General features: G+C 38.4%; 1 protein-coding gene across 4 annotated transcripts in view; it reads left to right on the top strand.

The window, feature by feature from the left end:
* ZMYM4 (zinc finger MYM-type containing 4) overlaps positions 1–18,786 on the top strand; it is a 124,563-nt gene that overhangs the window by 56,089 nt on the left and 49,688 nt on the right. For all 4 annotated transcript variants that reach the window (XM_081086309.1, XM_081086307.1, XM_081086308.1 and 1 more), the window contains exons 3-5: positions 7,771–8,292; positions 9,871–9,932; positions 10,270–10,440. In XM_081086309.1, the coding sequence (XP_080942435.1) occupies positions 7,771–8,292; positions 9,871–9,932; positions 10,270–10,440 (755 nt within the window). The remainder of the gene's footprint in view (positions 1–7,770; positions 8,293–9,870; positions 9,933–10,269; positions 10,441–18,786) is intronic.

Genomic DNA, 18,786 nt, shown 5'->3' with positions numbered 1-18,786 from the left:
GATTTCCATGTGAAAGGCAAAGAATGTCCAGGCCAACTGAAAAAGTTTGAAGACCAACAGTTAGAAGCATTATTGGATGAAGATGCTTGTCATGCTCAAAAACAAGTTGCAGAAAGTTTAAAAGTTGCTCAGCAAACAATTTCCGATCATTTACAAGCAATGGGAAAGATTTTAAGCAAGGAAAATGGGTGTCACATCAATTGAACGAAAGACAAATGGAAAACCAAAAAGTTGTCAGTAAAATGTTGCTTCAACGGCAGGAAAGAAAGTCTTTTTTGCATTGAATTGTGACTGGTGATGAAAAGTGGACTTATTTTGAGAATCCCAAATGTACAAAATCATGGGTTGATCCAGGTCAACCATCAACATCCACTGAAAGCCAAATCGCTTTTGGAAAAAAGACAAAACTCTGCGTTTGGTGGGATCAGGAAGGTGTGATGAACTAGTACATACTAATACTCATAAGATTTTATGCAATCTGCGTACTTACTTGGTGGTAAACTAGCAAAATTAACAAATTTAAATTAGATGCTTTGTTAGAAATTGCCATCTCTGAAAAGCTTTAAATCTCAAGTACATTCTCAAATTAGTATAAAAAAGTTTTTAATAGATGTTAGATACATATGATTCAAAACTCAGGTACAAAAAGGTATGCTTTGAAAAGATTGTATTTTCTGTCTTCCAGTCACCCAATTCTTTTTCTCATAGAAAATCAGTAGAATATATTTTTAATGCATAATTACACATACACATAGATTTTTAAAAAATATAGTAGTGATACCATATTACAGAGTGGGTAAAGTCTGGTTTACAACATGAATACATGAAACACAGTTATTCTTGTATTATTATTTATCAATTATTGTATTTTATATATGAACAGCTATGAAAATCTACTTGTGCCTTAACTCTATATATGTATATTCTTACTTTAAATTTTTTACTTATCCTTGGGAACTCATATAAAGCTGTGTGCCATGCCAGCACAGCCAAGGGTTCGGTGAGCCTGAAGAGGGTGTGGCGAAGGATGCAGAAAAGATAGAGAGAATAAGCTGGGTCTAGGTGCATCTTCCTGTGCCTGGCTGAGGCCCCAGAGAGAGATCCAGACAGCAAGCTGAGCCTTTATTGTATAGCCAGAGGTAAACAAGGTAGTGGTCACCACAGTTACAATGTTCTTGTGAGTTTCACTTGTTTTGGCAGCACTTGTTGCACCTCCCACAGCCCATTAGCTACCCACATAAGATCTAGGGAGTGTCATAAGGTCAAGCCTAATTATGCTAAGAGGGCTGTGCCCTCTAAGCTGGGACTTGTTTGTGGCTTTGCCAACAGGTCAGTCTGAGGCTTAACCCTATATCCGCTTTCTACAAAGCTGCCTCATTCATTTTCTTTTTAATTATTTTTGCCCCATTATTTTTTAACAACGATATAACATTAAAAGCCCGTTGCACGAAGATTCGCGCAACAGGCCTTCCTTCCCCTGGCTGCTGGCACTGGTTTTCCTCTGGCACCTGGGACCCAGGCCTTTGGTCCTGCCACAGTGAGGCTTGGCTTCTCCCCTCCAGCTGCAAAGAGGCTTCGTTTCTCCACTGTAGCCTCAGGGGAGAAGTCAAGCCTCTTCAGTCTTCAGTCTTCACTCTGGCCAAAGCCTTCAATCTTCGCTCTGTGCCTACATATGTAAATTAACCACCATCTTTTTTGGGTTAATTTGCATAGTCGCCCTGATTGTCTAGTGGGTATATCAGAGTGACATCAATTTGCATGTTTCTCTTTTATTAGTGTACATTCCATTGTAGGTATGTCGTAGGATTAATTTAGCCTCATTGATAAATGGATTGTTTTCAGTCTTTTGCTGCCAAAAATGTTGTATTTCATAGATCTCTTATGAGAGTATATATGTAGGGTATATTTTTAGAAGTAGAATTGCTGGCTCAAGTGGTATGTGTATTTAAAGTATTATAAATATTGCTAGCTGCTCTTTATTTGGATTGTACCAATTTATACATTCTTTCTGTTAAGGGCCAGATTAGAAATATTTTAGGCTTTGCAGTTCACATATAGTCTTGTCACAAACTTTGGCCTGTAACATAGCTGCCAGGTTGTTATCAAAACCTTTGTCATTACCAACCTCATGGTATATCTCATTGCATTATTATTTTTTAAATAAATCTTTATTGTTCAGATGTTCAGAATATTACAGTTGTTCCTCTTTTCCCCCCCCATAGCTTCCCTCCACCCAGTTCCCACCCCACCCTCTGCCCTTAACCCCCCTCCCCCTGTCCTCATCCATAGGTGTACGATTTTTGTCCAGTCCCATACCGCACCCCCCACACATTTCCCCCTGAGAATTGTCAGTCCACTCCCTTTCTATGTCCCTGATTCTGTTATATTCACCAGTTTTCTCTGTTCATCAGATTTTTTATTCACTTGATCTTTAGATTCACTTGTTGATAGATATGTATTTGTTGTTCATAATTTGTTTCTTTATCTTTTTCTCCTTTTTCCTCTTCTTAAAGAGTACCTTTCAGCATTTCATATAATACTGGTTTGGTGGTGATGAACTCCTTTAGCTTTTTTTTTTTTGTTTTTTTTAATCAGTGAAGCTCTTTATGTGACCTTCAATTCTGAATGATAGCTTTGCTGGATAAAGTAATCTTGGTTGTAGGTTCTTGCTGTTCATCACTTTGAATATTTCTTGCCACTCCCTTCTGGCCTGAATAGTTTCTGTTGAGAAATCAGCTGACAGTCGTATGGGTACTCCCTTGTAGGTAACTAACCGGTTTTCTCTTGCTGCTTTTAAGATTCTCTCTTTGTCTTTTGTTCTTGGCATTTTAATTATGATGTGTCTTGGTGTGGTCCTCTTTGGATTCCTTTTGTTTGGGGTTCTCTGCGCTTCCTGGACCTGTAAGTCTATTTCTTTCACCAGGTAGGGGAAGTTTTCTGTCATTATTTCCTCAAGTAGGTTTTCAATATCTTGCTCTCTCTCTTCTTCTGGCATCCCCATAATTCGTATGTTGGTACGCTTGAAGTTGTCCCAGAAGCTCCTTACACTATCTTCATATTTTTGGATTCTTTTTTCTTTTTGCTTTTCTGGTTGGGTATTTTTTTGCTTTTTCATATTTTAAATTTTTGACTTGATTCTTGGGATCCTCTTGTCTGCTGTTGGATCTCTGTATATTATTCTTTATTTCAGTCAGTGTATGCTTAATTTCTAGTTGGTCCTTTTTCATATCCTTGTGGGTCTCACTAAATTTATCGGCGGTTTCTAGAAAATTCTTGAAAAACCTTATAACCGTGGTTTTGAACTCTATATCCAGTAGTTTGCTTTCCTCCATTTCTGTCATTTGTGATCTGTTTCTTTGTCTTTGCATTTTGGCTGCTTCCCCGTGTTGATAGAGTGGCTTTGTGTGCTAGGTGTCCTATAGGGCCCAGTGGCTCAGCCTCCCTAATTACCTGAGGTGGACACTCTTGGTGCACCCCTTTGTGGGCTTTGTGCACAGTCTTATTGTAGTTAAGCCTTGATTGCTGTTGGTATTACTGGGAGGAATTGGCCTCCAGGCCAATTGGCTGTGAGAATTAGCTGTGTCTACAGTGGGAGAACTTCTGTGCTGAAGACACCCTTATGGGGCAAGACTTTCTTCAGTGGGGCTTTGGTGCTCACTGAGTCTGCCCCCTGAGTGTGTCCTTTGTGGATCTGAGGAGTTGTAATCTGGATGGTCCCACTCTGACCACTGGGTACACTGGCTCTTGGATCTCTAAGGCAGTGCTAATTTAGCGTCTGCCTGAGGCTACACAGCAGAAGCTATGGAGAGATCTGCAGAGTCCTCTTCTTTGTTTGGGGTTTGGAGGTGCCCAGAGGAGGCTCAGCTGTGAAGCAGTGCAAGCTGCTGTGGGGCCTTGGGCCTTCTTTTGGAAGTTCTGGGTCTCCCTGACCCAGCTGCAGTTTGTTAGGTAATTTTAGATCTCAAAGGGCCAGTCCATTCATATGCAAAAGTCTCTGCTTGCAGCTTGGTTGGGGCTGGGTCTCAGGGAATTAACAGGGCGGAGCAAATAGCTTTGGCTGATCCTCAGTCCTGCCCTAAGAGGCCCCACGTCTCAGTGTCCTGCGGTAATCATTGCAAGCACCTCTGAGAGAAAGCCGCCCTCGAGTTCTGCCCAATGCCAGACAGTCCAGTTTCTCCCCACATGAGTCTGGGTCCCCAGAGACTTGCCTGGAACTGGAGTTCAGAGCAGTCAGGAGCTTGATTCTCCCTCCCAATTGAAAAAGACACAGGCGTCCTCTGTTGCCAGCCCTTTCTGTGCGTGCGCCTCCATACCTCTGCACTTTACTTCCGCACCTCCTTTGAGTCTCAGTGTGCTTTTCTCTTTCCTTCTAGTTGTAGAATTTCCACTCAGCCAGCCTTCCTGTGGTTCTGGATGATGTCCGTTTTGTCTTTTAGTTGTATTTTTGAAGTGGTTGTGGGAGGTAGCAATTTCAGGTGTTTACCTATGCCGCCATCTTGATTTCTCTCTCTCATTGCATTATTAATTTGCATTTCACTTATGAGCAAAGTTCAACCTTAGTGTTTCGTTTCCTTTGAAATATTTGTTTAAATCCTTTGCTTTTTAAAAAAATACCTTTTTATTGATTTCAAAGAAAAAGGGAGAGGGAGAGAGAGATAGAAACATTAATGATGAGTATCATTGATCAGCTGTCTCTTCCACTCCCCTACTGAGGATTGAACCTGCAACTTGGGTATGTGCCTTAACTGGGAAATTAAACCCTGACCTCCTGGTTCATACATTAGTGCTCAACTACTGCGCCACACTAGCTGTCCCAAATCCTTTGCTTTTATGTATTTGGTTGCTTGTATCTTTATTGAACTGTAAGAGTCTTTATACAGTAGGGAAATGACCTTTTTCCATATAAACGGCAGTGAAATAATTTTTTAATGAGTTTATCCTTAATCTTTTGGTTTAGTTTGTGTTTTCTTCTCTGGTCACATTTGATCTGTTACTATTTTATTAAATTTATTCTGGATTTTGTGTCATCATAAAGGCTTTCCTCCACTTTAAGACTAAAAAATAATTGTTCCATCGTTTCCCAACCCTTTTAAGTTTTATGTCTAAACTTTAAATACAATATGGCAATTATTTTGGTATGAGTTAGGGATTCAGTTTTTTCCAGGTGGTTACCCTTTTCTCCCAGTACCATAGTTTGAATTTAAATGTAGAAAATTTGAAAGTTGATTGCAATATTACTTTTTAGTATTTTCTTATTTGCTATGGAACTTAAATTGCTGACCATATGAAATAAGTATCCTTTCCATTCATTAAACAGCTACTGTGCACATGCAATGTAGTCAGATATTAGGAATAAACTGTTGTATAGAGAAGGCTCTAACCCTGACCTTTAGTTGCTTATAGTCTGGTAGATTTATCACACTGTCTATACTAATGAAAGGGTAATATGCTAATTAGACCCGTTATCCTTCCGGACAAAGCCATGGTGGCAGCGCTGAGGTAGAGGTGGTTAGGGTGGATCAGGCTGGCAGGGGAGAACAGTTAGGGGCCTCTAGTAAGTATATATGTATGGTAACATCTTGCCTTTTTATTTATGTTTTCTCCCTAACTTTCTGTTGTTATGAGAATTTAATAATAAATAGAACATGGAAAGAATAGTACCATGAATATCTGTAACACTGTGCATGCTGTTATCCCCTCCCCCGCTTCTCTCTGTGACATACTGTGTGAAAATAAATTATACACATTCCTAAGATCTTAGCATCTGTTGTTTGCGTTTATTATTTCTTAGTTAAGTAAAATTGTTAATTATTTCCTCTGTCTGTTTTTCTAGTTTTGTGAAGAGGGGGGTTATCACAGTCCTTATCATATAGTGGTTTTCTAATAAATACAGGTTGGGGTAAAATTTGGTTTATAGTTGTGTGTAACCAAAACATGGTTGGTTATTCTTGTATTAGTTATTAATTATTGTATTTTCTGTATCAACAACTGTAAACATACTTTTGCTCCTCCCTGTATGTGCTGAATGAATGAGTACTTTACTTTAGGCCGTGGGTTGCTATTAAATGATTTCAGGAGAAAGTATAATATGGAATGATTTATGGTTTAAAAAGAGAATTCTGTTGTCTTTATGGAGGAGGGCAACTTGAAGGAAACTTTCATTTGGAATCTGTATCAGTTAGGACTTGATTATCAAAGAAGAATTTATTCTGGATCATACCCAGGGAATGATTTGAAGAACCAACCACACTGAAGGTTTCATCTGGTCTTCAAATAAAAGCAAGGCTGTTGTTTGTATCTCTATTTTTAATGTTTGCTTCACTGTATGTTTTTGTCAGTTGTCATGGACCAATTAAATGTGTTTCGGGGTTAGGATTTGTAATAGTATGGTTGCTTCTTAGATACCTATGTGGATTGAGTTAGTACACTGTCAACAGGAAGAGATATAGGATGTTGGAATGGTGCCAAGTGGAGGAAATGGATTTGGAGAATTAGTCCAGGGGAAGGGGAATTGGAGTGTCTCTCTTTTCTATCTTGAGCAAACGGCTGGTTTGGTGATACTGTTAATCAAATGAAAGAAATACTAGAAGAATATGCTTGGAATGGGAGCAGGATGAGTTTGGTTTTAGAGGTACTAAATTGGAGTCCTTAGAGAAGCTAGAATAATATAAATATCCGACTCTTGGGTCTAAGCTGAAGTGCTTAGGAAGTCTACTGCAAAGCCAAGGCTATGGTGGTGTAAAAAGTAGTCCAAGAGTGTAAAATGAGAAGATAACTGGAATCTTGGAGGAAAGCTGATATTGAGTGCATAGAGGAAGAGGTGTATAGACCAGTTTAAAAGGGAGGAAGAAATATAGAGTCAGAAAAACCAAAGGAATTTTATCCAGGAAGGATATGCCACATAAGGGGTACACCACATAAATCCTAATGGATTTGACCATTAGGAGATCATTGATGATCTTAATGAGAGCATTTCCAATGCAAAATTGGGAACCAGATTGCTTTCATCTAGGATTAAGGTGAAGTAGGAATAAACCACTGTAGACTTTTTCCTACAAGTTTGACTGTGAAATAAAGGTGAATGAAGGAGAAGAAATACAAAGCTGGAAATTTTTTGTTGTTTTATTTTGGAATAAGAGAGACGAGCATATAGTTTAAAACGGTAAACACTTTTAAAATTTATTTTAGCTTGGATACACTTCATTTTTATTATTATAAACATTAACTGCTGTGTTTATTAGAATTAGTGCAGAGAAATTGGGACTCCGAGACCAGAGACCTGGGTTCTAATATCAGGTCCCAGAATAATCACCATACTAATTATAATTATCACTTTTATACTCTGTTAGTAGGTCCTTTATACACACTACCATTAATCCCCACCATAAATTAATTTCCAAGGTCAGTGTTACACCTCTTTATAGATAGATAAACCTGAAAGTTTACTTTTCAAGATAATATAGATTTTCTGTGATCATGCTATGATTCCAACACAAGTATGTCTGATTCTGAAGTTGGTACATTTATCTAACTCACATTGCCTTTCTTCCTAACTAAAAATAGTTTTTCAAGATTAGGGCCCTGTTTCCTTATCTGTCAAACAGGGATAGTCATATCTGTCACTCCTGTCTTAAAGTGTTAATGGAATACTGTGATATTACCTGTATTTTGTTTGGAAAGAAAAAATATTTGATTAAATACCAGACAGACCTTATAAATGTGGTCAACTTGAGCATTATCGTTTGTCTAAACAGTATTTTACTTTTTAAGGTGGTGGTATCATGGATACAGAAATGTCTGAAGATATAGACCACAACTTAACTCCTACCCTTGACAGCATGCCTTATGGAATGCCGAATCAAACAGGATCTGAAAATTCATTGCTGGATGAAGATGATTATTTTTTGAACTCTGGGGATCTTGCAGGAATTCCAGTCGTTGGTAGTGACAATGAGGATGAACAGGATTTTAGTTCAAAAGACAATCTTGTTTCTTCAGTTCATACTGATGATAGCTTGGAAGTAGAGAGAAGAGTCACACAGCATGAATCAGACCATGAAAATGAAATACAGATTCAAAATAAATTTAAAAAAGACTTTCCTAAACAGTTTGATCAGGTTTCTGTCTTTAAATCAATACGGAAAGATTTTAGTCTAGTAAGAGAAAACAGCAAAGACACATTTTCTGGAAAGGAGAAAAATAGAGACCTAACTTATGAACATGAAAAACAATTGGACAAATCCCATAAAGAGGTGGATTCAAGGTTGAAAAGCAGTTTTTTTGATAAATCAGGTAATAATTGTTGGAATAGAGCCATAAGCCACAATCAGTAACAACATACTTATAATAATATAGCTTTTATTACTTCTGATGCTAAGTGAAGTATATGAACAGTTAAATTCATTGTAAGCTTGTCATTTTTTTTTTATCCTTGTTCTTTGCAGAGTGACTGAATTTCTCCCCGTAACTTTTGGTAATGGTATAAATGGTTGAAAAATAGCTCTAAACCTCATTTCTCCCTCCCCTGGTTGCAATATTTTGATGAGAAGGCAAGATACTCGAATCACCTGTTCATTTTCTTTGGTTGAACATTGGAACCTGAAGTTGGATTTAACTTCTTTGTGCTGTAAGCACTAATTCAAACTGCTGTCCCACCAAATTAGGGAGGGTTTTTCTTTTTGATAACATTTCTATTTTATGTTTTAGAAGTTTCTTGAGGCTCTTCTTGAGCCTCTTTGCTCAGTATATCCTGTACTTTAACCCTAGTTCCATTCTTGAGTACATCATATATTTTCCTCATGCATCCTTTTTCTATTACTGTTCTATTTACCTGCATGCCATTTTCTCTCTTTGTATATATGTTTGTAAAAGTACTTTTTATTCACAATGCCTACCTCATAAACCTCTACTACTCTCTAGTCACCACTAACCTTCCTGTATCAAGAATGAATTGTTTTCTTATCTATATTTTCATAGCATTTTGTTCATGCTTCATTATTTATAGTCCTTCTCACACAGTATTATAGTTTTGTATTTATTTTTGCCTTACATACTAGTGTAGGTGTTTATGGAGGGTCAGATTGTATCTTATTCATCTTTGTATTCTTGGTTATAGTGAAAATAGTAATGTTTCAATAAATATTCAGAAAGAAAGGTATAATTTATCAACCTTAAATTTCTTCTGACAATGCTAGGAGAAATACGGTAGAAAGAACAAATCAGTATACATTTTCAGTATCCCCTGTAGTGATATTGAACATTATGAGGCTACTTATCCTCAAGTAACATAATGTCTGGTAGTAGAAGGGACAAGACAAGTATTAGAAGTGTCAGTGACCAATTGAATAGCATAGATTTAATTTATTGTTAAAGAAAGTGGTGGAAGAGTTTGTCATAAGGCAGGCAGTACATGAAGATTTTCAAATTATTGAAACAGGGTTTTGGATATTTCTAGAGATGATTTTTAACTTATTGGCCAGAAAAGGTTTTATAGAGGAGAGGTGAATTTTGACCTGAGCTGAGTCTAGAAGACTGTATAAAGATTAGGATAGAGAAAGGGGACTTGGAATGATATAAGCAGAAATGGGGAATAACAAAAAAGTAATTTACAGAGCACAGCGAATAAAGTAACCACTATTTAGATTTGAGAAGGAAAAGTGTTAGATGAGGCTAAAAGTTAGATGGTGTGAGATTGTTTACTGTGAATGAAACTACCTTTTGGGTGTTCTTGGGGGACCCATCTCATGCTAATGAGCATCTTTGTTGGAAACGAGAGGTGATTATCAAATGATAGCTTTTTAGGTTACTTTTTATGTAAGATTTGTTATTCATATACATGTGTTTGTTTTTGTTTTGTTTTTCTTTCAATAGCTAATCAAGTTGAAGAAACATTACATACTCATTTACCACAAACCCCAGAAACAAACTTTAGGGTAAGTTTTCAGTGTGTATGTAGAATGCTGTAACTGTGGCAAGTGTCAAAGTTTTCTTTATGTTACTTTCTAAACTGTAACTATATGTAGTAGGTAGAGCGCTGATTTTTATTTTATTTTATTTGCTTTATTATTTTGGAAAGGACATCTTTGGAAATAAAGTCTCAGCTCTTAGATTATTTGTACTTGATATTTAGACATTTACTTTTAGGTGTAGGGATTCTAATGAATGTCCATAGAGTTCTTCATTTCCGATGAGTTTTTCTTTGGGTGTTGAACCTGAAGAGGAATAAATCTAAAACCTGAATATTTATTAATCCTTTATATTGTGTTTTAGGATTCCAGCTATCCATTTGCCAATAAAGAACCCATTGGTTCGGAACTGGGGAATTCCTTTGCATCAAATATTAGAATTAAAGAAGAACCTTTGGATGATGAGTATGACAAAGCAATGGCACCACAGCAGGGACTACTAGACAAAATTAAAGACGAACCTGACAATGCTCAAGTAAACATTTCACCTTTTTTTTTCCCCTTCTTTTTGTTTTGCACATGAATTATTCATTTGAGAGCAGATGTTCTTGATTAAAAAGTGAAGTAGTTTGTTGACAGGGTGAGAGGAGACTCTTAATGAAAGTTGAGACAATTTGAATTATCTTGTGAGAATAATGCTAAGTAATCAACAGGAGTTTTATGAAATATTTCCTGACTAGTAATTAGGCTTTTTAATCCTGTTTGTTCCTAAATACCATTGTACTCTGATTTTTACAGTTACAGTGCAGAATTAGGGAAAGTGTGAGTCTTCAAGGATTAGAGATTGATATAGAAGATAGGGCTGAAGGTTTGTGGTGGTTTATTAGTTTATGGTTTGATTGAGCTTATATGAATAAGTCTTTGCAGTTACTGCTAGTGGAGTACAGGCTATGTATAGATTTAAATGTTTTTCAGGAGGGGGGTAATAGACAGGCTATCTTTGGAAGGATTAATTGATTGAAGAACCAGGTCATTGGATCAGTGGATAGAAGATAAAGAAGGGTAATAGGGGATACTAAATTTGAGAACTGTGACTAATAAAGGTAGGGATAGAGCTCTGCTATTTCAGTTTATCTCTGGAGGTAAAAGTCATAAGAGCTCTTCTATAAGCCAGCGAAGTTATTCATGCAGTTAATGACATTGGAGTGGTTAGGATGAAAGAAAGAAGTTATACCAGGCACCGTAATCATACTGGAATATGGGAAGGAGAACAAGGGATGAATACACAATAGTAGCAATTATTTGAGAGTTGTCTATGGTTTATACAGATCACATTAATTCAGAGGCTGAGAAAGCAAAGATAGTATGAATTAGCTCTTTCTCTGAAATGACAGTTAATCTGGAGGAAAGCTTGCTTCTCCAAATCTTCCTGTTACCCTTGAGAATGTGAGACTTCTGAGTAAGAGATTTTTTCATACAGGTGTCTTTGAGCAGGGTTTCTCAACCTCAGCACTGTGACATTTTGGGCCAGATAATTCTTTGTTGTGAGGGGCTGTCCTGTGCATTGTAGGATATTCAGCAGTATTTTTGGCCTACTAGATGGCTATAACAATGCTGCCCCCTGCCCAAGTGTTTCCAGATGTTACCAAATGTCTTCTGGGGGGAAAAATTGTCTATTGTTGAGAACCACTCTTTTAGAGTAAGGAGATAGAAGAATAGATAATTTATAGATACTAGGTGATCGGTACGGTCATATTGTTGCTCAGTTAAGCAAGAATTTCATGGTGTGTAGTGGAAGGTAGCTATATAGTGATGATAAAGCTGTAGGAGTTGGATGGGTATGAGTGTAGTGGCTACAAAGAAGATGGTAGAGAAGGAACATGAAAATATTTGAATAGAAGGTAGATTGTGAAAGCATCCTATCTAATAAAAGAGAAACATGGTAATTGGCGTACGACCGCTACCCTTCCCATTGGCTAATCAGGGCGATATGCAAATTAACTGCCAGCCAAGATGGCGGCCAGCAGCCAGGCAGCTTAAACTGAACATGAGGCTTGCTTGCTTCAGTGACGGAGGACTGCAACGTTCCCCGCCTGCCTTGCCGGCCTCTGAGCTTGCAGTTTAAAAAACATTGTAACAAATATAGAAGCTAAACAAAACCCCAGAAACCAGCTTTCAGAGAGCTGGGATCTCAGAGCTGGAGTTGATACAGAGTTTCGATTATAGAACCGAAACAAACCAGATACCTGTTTTCAGCAGCTGAGGCCTCAGAGCTGGAGCCAAGCCTCAGAGCTAAAGCTGGCCCAGAATAAAAAAGAAAAAAGAAAAAAAGGAGCAGTTGGGAGCTTCAGTCCCAGCCTGAAAACAGCCCTCAGCCCCTCACCCAGACTGGCCAGGCACCCCAGTGGGGACCCCCACCCTGAAGGGTGTATGACCAGCTGCAAACAGCCATCATCCCCTCATCCAGGCTGGCCAGGCACCCCAGTGGGGACCCCCACCCTGATCCAGGACACCCTTCAGGGCAAACCAGCTGGCCCCCACTCATGCACCAGGCCTCTATTCTATATAGTAAAAGGGTAATATGCCTCCCGGCACCGGGATCAGCGTGACAGGGGGCAGCGCCCAAACCCCCTGATCGCCCTGCGGCTCTGTGTGTGACAGGGGGCGGGGCCACAACCTCCCTATCGGTCCTGCTCTGTTCGTGACAGGGGAAGGCGCCCCAACCCCCTTATCACCCTGCGGCTCTGTGTGTGACAGGGTGCAGCGCCCCAACACCCTTCCTCACCCCCCTCCCCCTCCCCCACTGGCCCTGCTCTGTGTGTGACGGGGTAGAGCCATAACCTCCCCATAGGCCCTGCCCTGAGTGTGAGAGTGGCGGCGCCCCAACCCCCTGATCGGCCTTGCTCTGTAGGTGATAGAGGGAGGCGCCCCAACCCCCCCCTCCACCCCCCACTGGCCCTGCTCTGTGTGTGATGGGGTAGAGCCATAACCTCCCCATCGGCCCTGCCCTGAGTGTGACAGTGGCGGCGCCCCAACCCTCCGATCGGCCCTGCTCTGTGGGTGATAGAGGGCGGCACCCCAACCCCCTGATCTGTCCTGCTCTGTGTGTGACGGGGTGGTGCGCCAACTCCCCTATCGGCCCTACTCTGTGAGTGACAGGGGGGAGCTCCTCAACCCCCTGATGGGCCCTGCTCTGTGCGTGACAGGTGGGAGCTCCCCAACCCCCTGATGGGCCCTGCTCTGTGCGTAACAGGGGGGAGTTCCCCATCCCCCTGATTGACCCTGCTCTGTGTGTGACGGGGTGGCGCCACAACCTCCCCATCGACCCTGCCTTGAGTGTGACAGGGGCGGTGCCCCAGCCCCCCAATGGCCCTACCCTGAGCGTGACTGAGGGTGGCATCGCAACCTCCCAATCCACCCTGCTCTGTGCATGACAGGGGGCAGTGCCCCAACTCCCCAATCGGCCCTGCTCTGAGCCCGACCAGGAGCTGCACCTAGGGATTGGGCCTGCCCTCTGCCACCCGGGAGCAGGCCTAAGCCAGCAGGTCGTTATCTCCCCAGGGGTCCCAGACTGCGAGAGGGCACAGGCCGGGCTGAGGTACCCGGCCTGTGCACAAATTTTGGTGCACCGGGCCTCTATATTTAATAAAAGCAGGCAAAATGTAGATCTTGGATATCTGAATTAGGTGTAAAAAATGTCTTGACATCTAGGGAAAATTTATGTGGCAGTGTATGCCTCAGAAAACTACACCATGTATGTATATAGGTTCTGTCTCTTATCTCTTTACACATCCCAGTGTGGATATGGGAAATCCATAAGAAATCATGATGGTGGGTTACCAAAGGCATCCCATTCTTACTGTACATGATCCAGTGACACTTTTCTTGGACAAAAAGTCAGTTACAGCAAAAACCAAATACATTGAGGAGGAGGAGGAGTTATTGGTACTAGTGTTCTGAAAATAATCAGAGGTTCTAGTGGCTGGAGAATTCCCTAAGACAAAGAAACATCTACATTTTTATATTCTATTCAGATTGTGATGATGTGTTATAAAATGCCGAATGTGAAGTTTCATCATGATTACGGGGAAGAACTTCCTCAAAGGCTCACCACCTGTTTGATTGGACTCTTGAGAACCAAGCAGGAATGTGTGTAGGTCCTAGGCATAAGGTCCTGAAGCAGTCTTTACCCTGACCTTTCAGTAAGGTATCCCAGTATGTGAGTGGGTAAAGCTACTTTTCTCTAAGAAGTTGTACCAATCCTGTAGGAGCAGATCTTTGATAATTCTTCCAGAAATCCCTCAGGGGACCTCATGTTAAACTGGTTCTTCCTTTTCTTTTTCCTCCCCTTTTCTTTCCTTCTACTTTCCCTCTGTTCCCTCACCTCTGTTTTTCTCCCTCCTCTCCCTTTTTCATTGTTCTGTTCTTTCAGGTCTTTCTTCCCCGCGACCATTAGAAACCTGTATTTCTTGCTGTTCACTACTGCTAATGCTTTATCACTTAAAAAAAAAACAACTTTATTGTTGAAAGTATTACAGATATCCCCTTTTTTCTTCTGTTGACCCCCTCAACCCCACTTCTGCTCCCTCCCCAGGCCTTTCCTGCACTATTATTTGTCCTTGGGCTATGCATATATGGATATAAGTTCTTTTATTAACACTCCCTCCCCCTTCTGAAATACATCAGTCTGTTGCATATTTCAATGTCTCTGGATCTATTTTGTTCATCAGTTTATTTTCATTAGATTCCACATATAAGTGAGATCATATTATACTTGTCTTTTTCTGACTGGCTTATTTCGCTTAGCATAATACTCTCCAGGTCTCTCCATCCTGTCTCAAAGGGTAAGACATCCTTTTCATATAGCTGCATAGTATTCCCTTGTGTAAATGTACCACAGTTTTTAAACCCATCAATCTACTGATGGGCCCTTGGGCTGTTTCCAGATCTTAGCTATTGCAAATAAGGCTGTGATGAACATAGGGGTGCAGGGTGCATATATTCTTTGATTGGTGTTTCAGGCTTTTTAGACTATATTACTAGAACTGGGATCAGCTTTATCACTCTTACTCATTTCCCATAGACTGGAAAAGGGAGTTCAAATGTATTATTATAACTATTAATCTGAGGTTCATAAAATGCTGGTAGATTTTATTTTTGACCATTAATTACTGGTAGTAGCTTTTCTCATGATTTAATAAGATCATAGCACCTGGCACCTTGTCAAAACCTCCCTTGGCTTTTCTCTTGGCTTATTAACTTGTAGTTTTGCTTTCAACTCACTCTATAATTTTCCTTGTATGATTCATTTGGTTTTAACTTTTTTCCCATATAAATCACTAAAGTGCTAAAATGTGTTCTTATAAATTTCACTGCTTCTACTTATTTGCTCTTGATTATTTTTTCTTTTACAATTTTCTGGATTTGTCAGTTATCATTCTGTTTCTGTTACTGGTATAACATCATTTGGCCTCCCAGTTTCATTTCCATTCAAATCCCATTACATGTCACATTTCTTCATTCAAATCTCATTGCATGTCACTATAGTATTTTCTGTGGTATTTTTACAGTTACAAGATATTTTTATGTGTGCTGTGTTGTTTCATCTTATTTCATAAGGCCAGAGTAGATGATACTAACTCCATTTGTAAATAAGGAAACAGGTTCTAGAGGATAAGTTAATTATACAAGGAGCCAATCTAGCACCACAATCAAGTTCTTACTTTTATTAGTCTACCAATCTTTTGGTAAATAAAAGTTGTTTAATTAAAAAAGAAAACCTACAGACGGTTTTAAAATAGAAACTTTAAAGAGCCAGAGAACTCCATTTTTTTTTATAAGTTCTAAAAGTTGGAAATTCAGTAAATGTTACATCAAAATCAATTTTTTACCTTTTCTTTTTGCACATAATAAAAGGTAGCTAACTATAATCTTTCATTGAAATAAATGAATTAGAATGAGAAGGCAAATTATTTGTCACAATAGTGAGTCACATAGTCTTAGAAATCAGAATTCAGTAATTAAATGTTGGGGCCTTTTTAAAGTCATATCAAGTTAACTTGCTATAGGAGGAAGTGGGTTCTTCATTTCTAAAATACTTTCTTGGGATAGTGATATGTATCTTCCTTTTTGGTAAACAAAGGGAAGTTAAAGGTATTGGTAAAGGATCTTTTTGTGTGTTTTGTTTTGAACCTGTTTTTCTGCTCTGAAAGCTTTTGGGTCATCAGATTTTCACTTCTGAAGTTATTAGTCATTGGTTTGTTATTAAATTTGTAAATTTAGTTATTATCGGGGGAATCTTAAAGTAACATGATTCTGCCTTGAAGGCATTGTGAGGTGAAGAAACAGAGTACTTAAGATATGTACTTATTTTATTGTATTACATGAGTAATGTATATTTGAGGCTTACAGAATGTATCAGAAAGTTGGAATAATTGTTACTGACAGCTGATGGGAGACCATTAAAATATGCCAATAAATATTGATTTTTATTTGGAGTTTTCTGAGATAAAAAAGTTGTTTTTACTTAAAATTTACATTGTGGTATATAACATTGGAATGTTAAGATTGGTCAATGTTAGAAAATCTTTTTTTTTTTTATAAATATTTTTTATTGATTTTTTACAGAGAAGAAGGGAGAGGGGTAGAAAGTCAGAAACATCGATGAGAGAGATTGATCAGCTGCCTCCTGCACACCCCCTACTGGGGATGTGCCCGCAACCAACGTACATGCCCTTGACCGGAATCGAACCTGGGACCCTTGAGTCCGCAGGCCGATGCTCTATCCACTGAGCCAAACCGGTTCGGCAGAAAATCTTTTAATATATAACTTTACTAACAGGTCAAGTAAGACTATATAGATAGATATATAGATGCCAGAAGACATCTCATGTAATTCACTATGCATTTCTTATAATACTCTCTTGATCGTGGTAAGGAAATACCTACTTCAGATCAATAACAGTCATTGAATTTAAAACTAAAGTGATTGTTAATTACTAAAAGAACACAAATTACTGATTCATCATTGTTATTTAACTCTTGTTGGATTTCGCCCCAATATAGTATGTTAAAGAAATTAGAAATAATGGAAAAGGGGAGACAGAATTATCGTCATTTGCTGGTAAGGATCTTTATTAGAAAATTAGTAGAACTCATGAAAGTTTAATGGACTAGCTAGTTGAATATTAGTTAAATAAAAGATAGCAATATTCTATAAATCATATTTCCTCAGTTAGATAATATGATAAGAAGATAACACTATTTTCTATAGCAAAGGAACTAAAATGTCCTATGTTAGATGAAACTTGAATAAATGGTGAGACTTTTTTTTAAAAAAAGTAAGATATCAGTTATTTCTAATTAAGGTATAGGTTTTATATAATTCTGATGAAAATACCAATATGTTCTGATGTTTTGAAGGAGTAAACAGACATGCACATACCACGTTACATATATGTTCTAAAGATAGATAGTGACAAACTCTAATAATTGGTTAAACATTCCACAATTATTTTCATTAGAATAGTGTGATTTTATAAGGTTAGTGAGACTAATAATGATACAGAATGGATTGCCACAAAAAAGATACTATATTTAAAGGAATTAGATATATTAATGATGAATGGAAGGAATTCACCAGCTATTCAGAGAAAGAAAAAGAATAAAGCCTATCTATAATAATAAGAGTGTATATGCCAATTAGACCAGACGTCCTTCCAGATAAAGCCGGGGCTGGGAGGGAAGCCTGGGTCCTGGGTGCCAGAAGGAAGCCAGTGCCAGCAGCCAGGGGAAGGAAGGCCTACTCTTGCACAATTTTCGTGCATCGGGCCTCTAGTTATACATAAAAATAAATACCAGGTGGATTTAAAGTAGGGGCTGGTAAAATAACAGTAATGGGCTAAACCCAGCTTATCCTCTGTGTTTCTGTCTTGTTTTGCTTTTTTTTCTTGCACACATTTTTTTGTAAATGAAGTTTTATTGGAGTATTGCCACATTCATTTATTTTCATATGGTTTCTAGATGCTTTTGCTGTACTATGGCAAAGTTGAGTGGTTCTGATAGTATGGCTTGCAAAGTTAAAAATACTTAATATCTGACCCTTTGCAGATTAAGTTTGTGGACATCTGGATTAAAGAACTGTATTATAGACAATGAAACCACATTCTTAGAGTTTGTTGCAGAAGTAGAACTTTGTAAGAAATAGAAGGAATCACAAAGGTAAAAAGTGTCAGCATTTTGGCATAAAAATGGAAACTTCAGTACATAAAATTTTATCTCAAAGTACATAATGAGAAAATGTTGATACCAGATGTTACAGAGGGCTAATACTATTACAGTATACTCTTTTATAAATAGATATTAGAAAAGAATTGCAAATTGAAACACCAATGGGGAAAAGACTTTTAAATGGCTTTTTTCACAAATTACTAGAACAAATATAATTAAGTGATACTTGTTTGTTTGTTTTTTAAACAATGTCATTGCGTATCAGGAACTTTTACTATGTATTTGTTTACTTAGTAATTCCACTATAAGGATCATTTCTTTTAGGAGTTAATCCTAAAAATGAGAATTTGAGTATTCACAAAGATGTTCTTCATGGAATGTGTAAAAAATGGAATGACACTGGGTTGGGGTTATGTAACTCTATGTCATGCTGGGCCATGAAAACGGAGCCTCAGTCCAAAGGAAAAATCAGTAATACTGATCCTGTCCTTATTTATTTCAAGTTTTGATACTATATTCATCATGGATTTTGCATTTTTTATTTTAAAAAATATTGCATTAACATAATTTTTTATCTTGATTACTGATATTTTTGGTGCTTTAATTTTATGCCTGAGGCAAGTGCCTCTCTCACTTCAACCCAATCTCTTTC

The sequence above is a fragment of the Myotis nattereri genome (assembly GCF_964212035.1).
Source record: "Myotis nattereri genome assembly, chromosome: 3".
NCBI lineage: Eukaryota > Metazoa > Chordata > Mammalia > Chiroptera > Vespertilionidae > Myotis > Myotis nattereri.
Note: the sequence above shows the minus strand (reverse complement) of the source record. Positions and strands in the feature narration are given on the sequence as shown.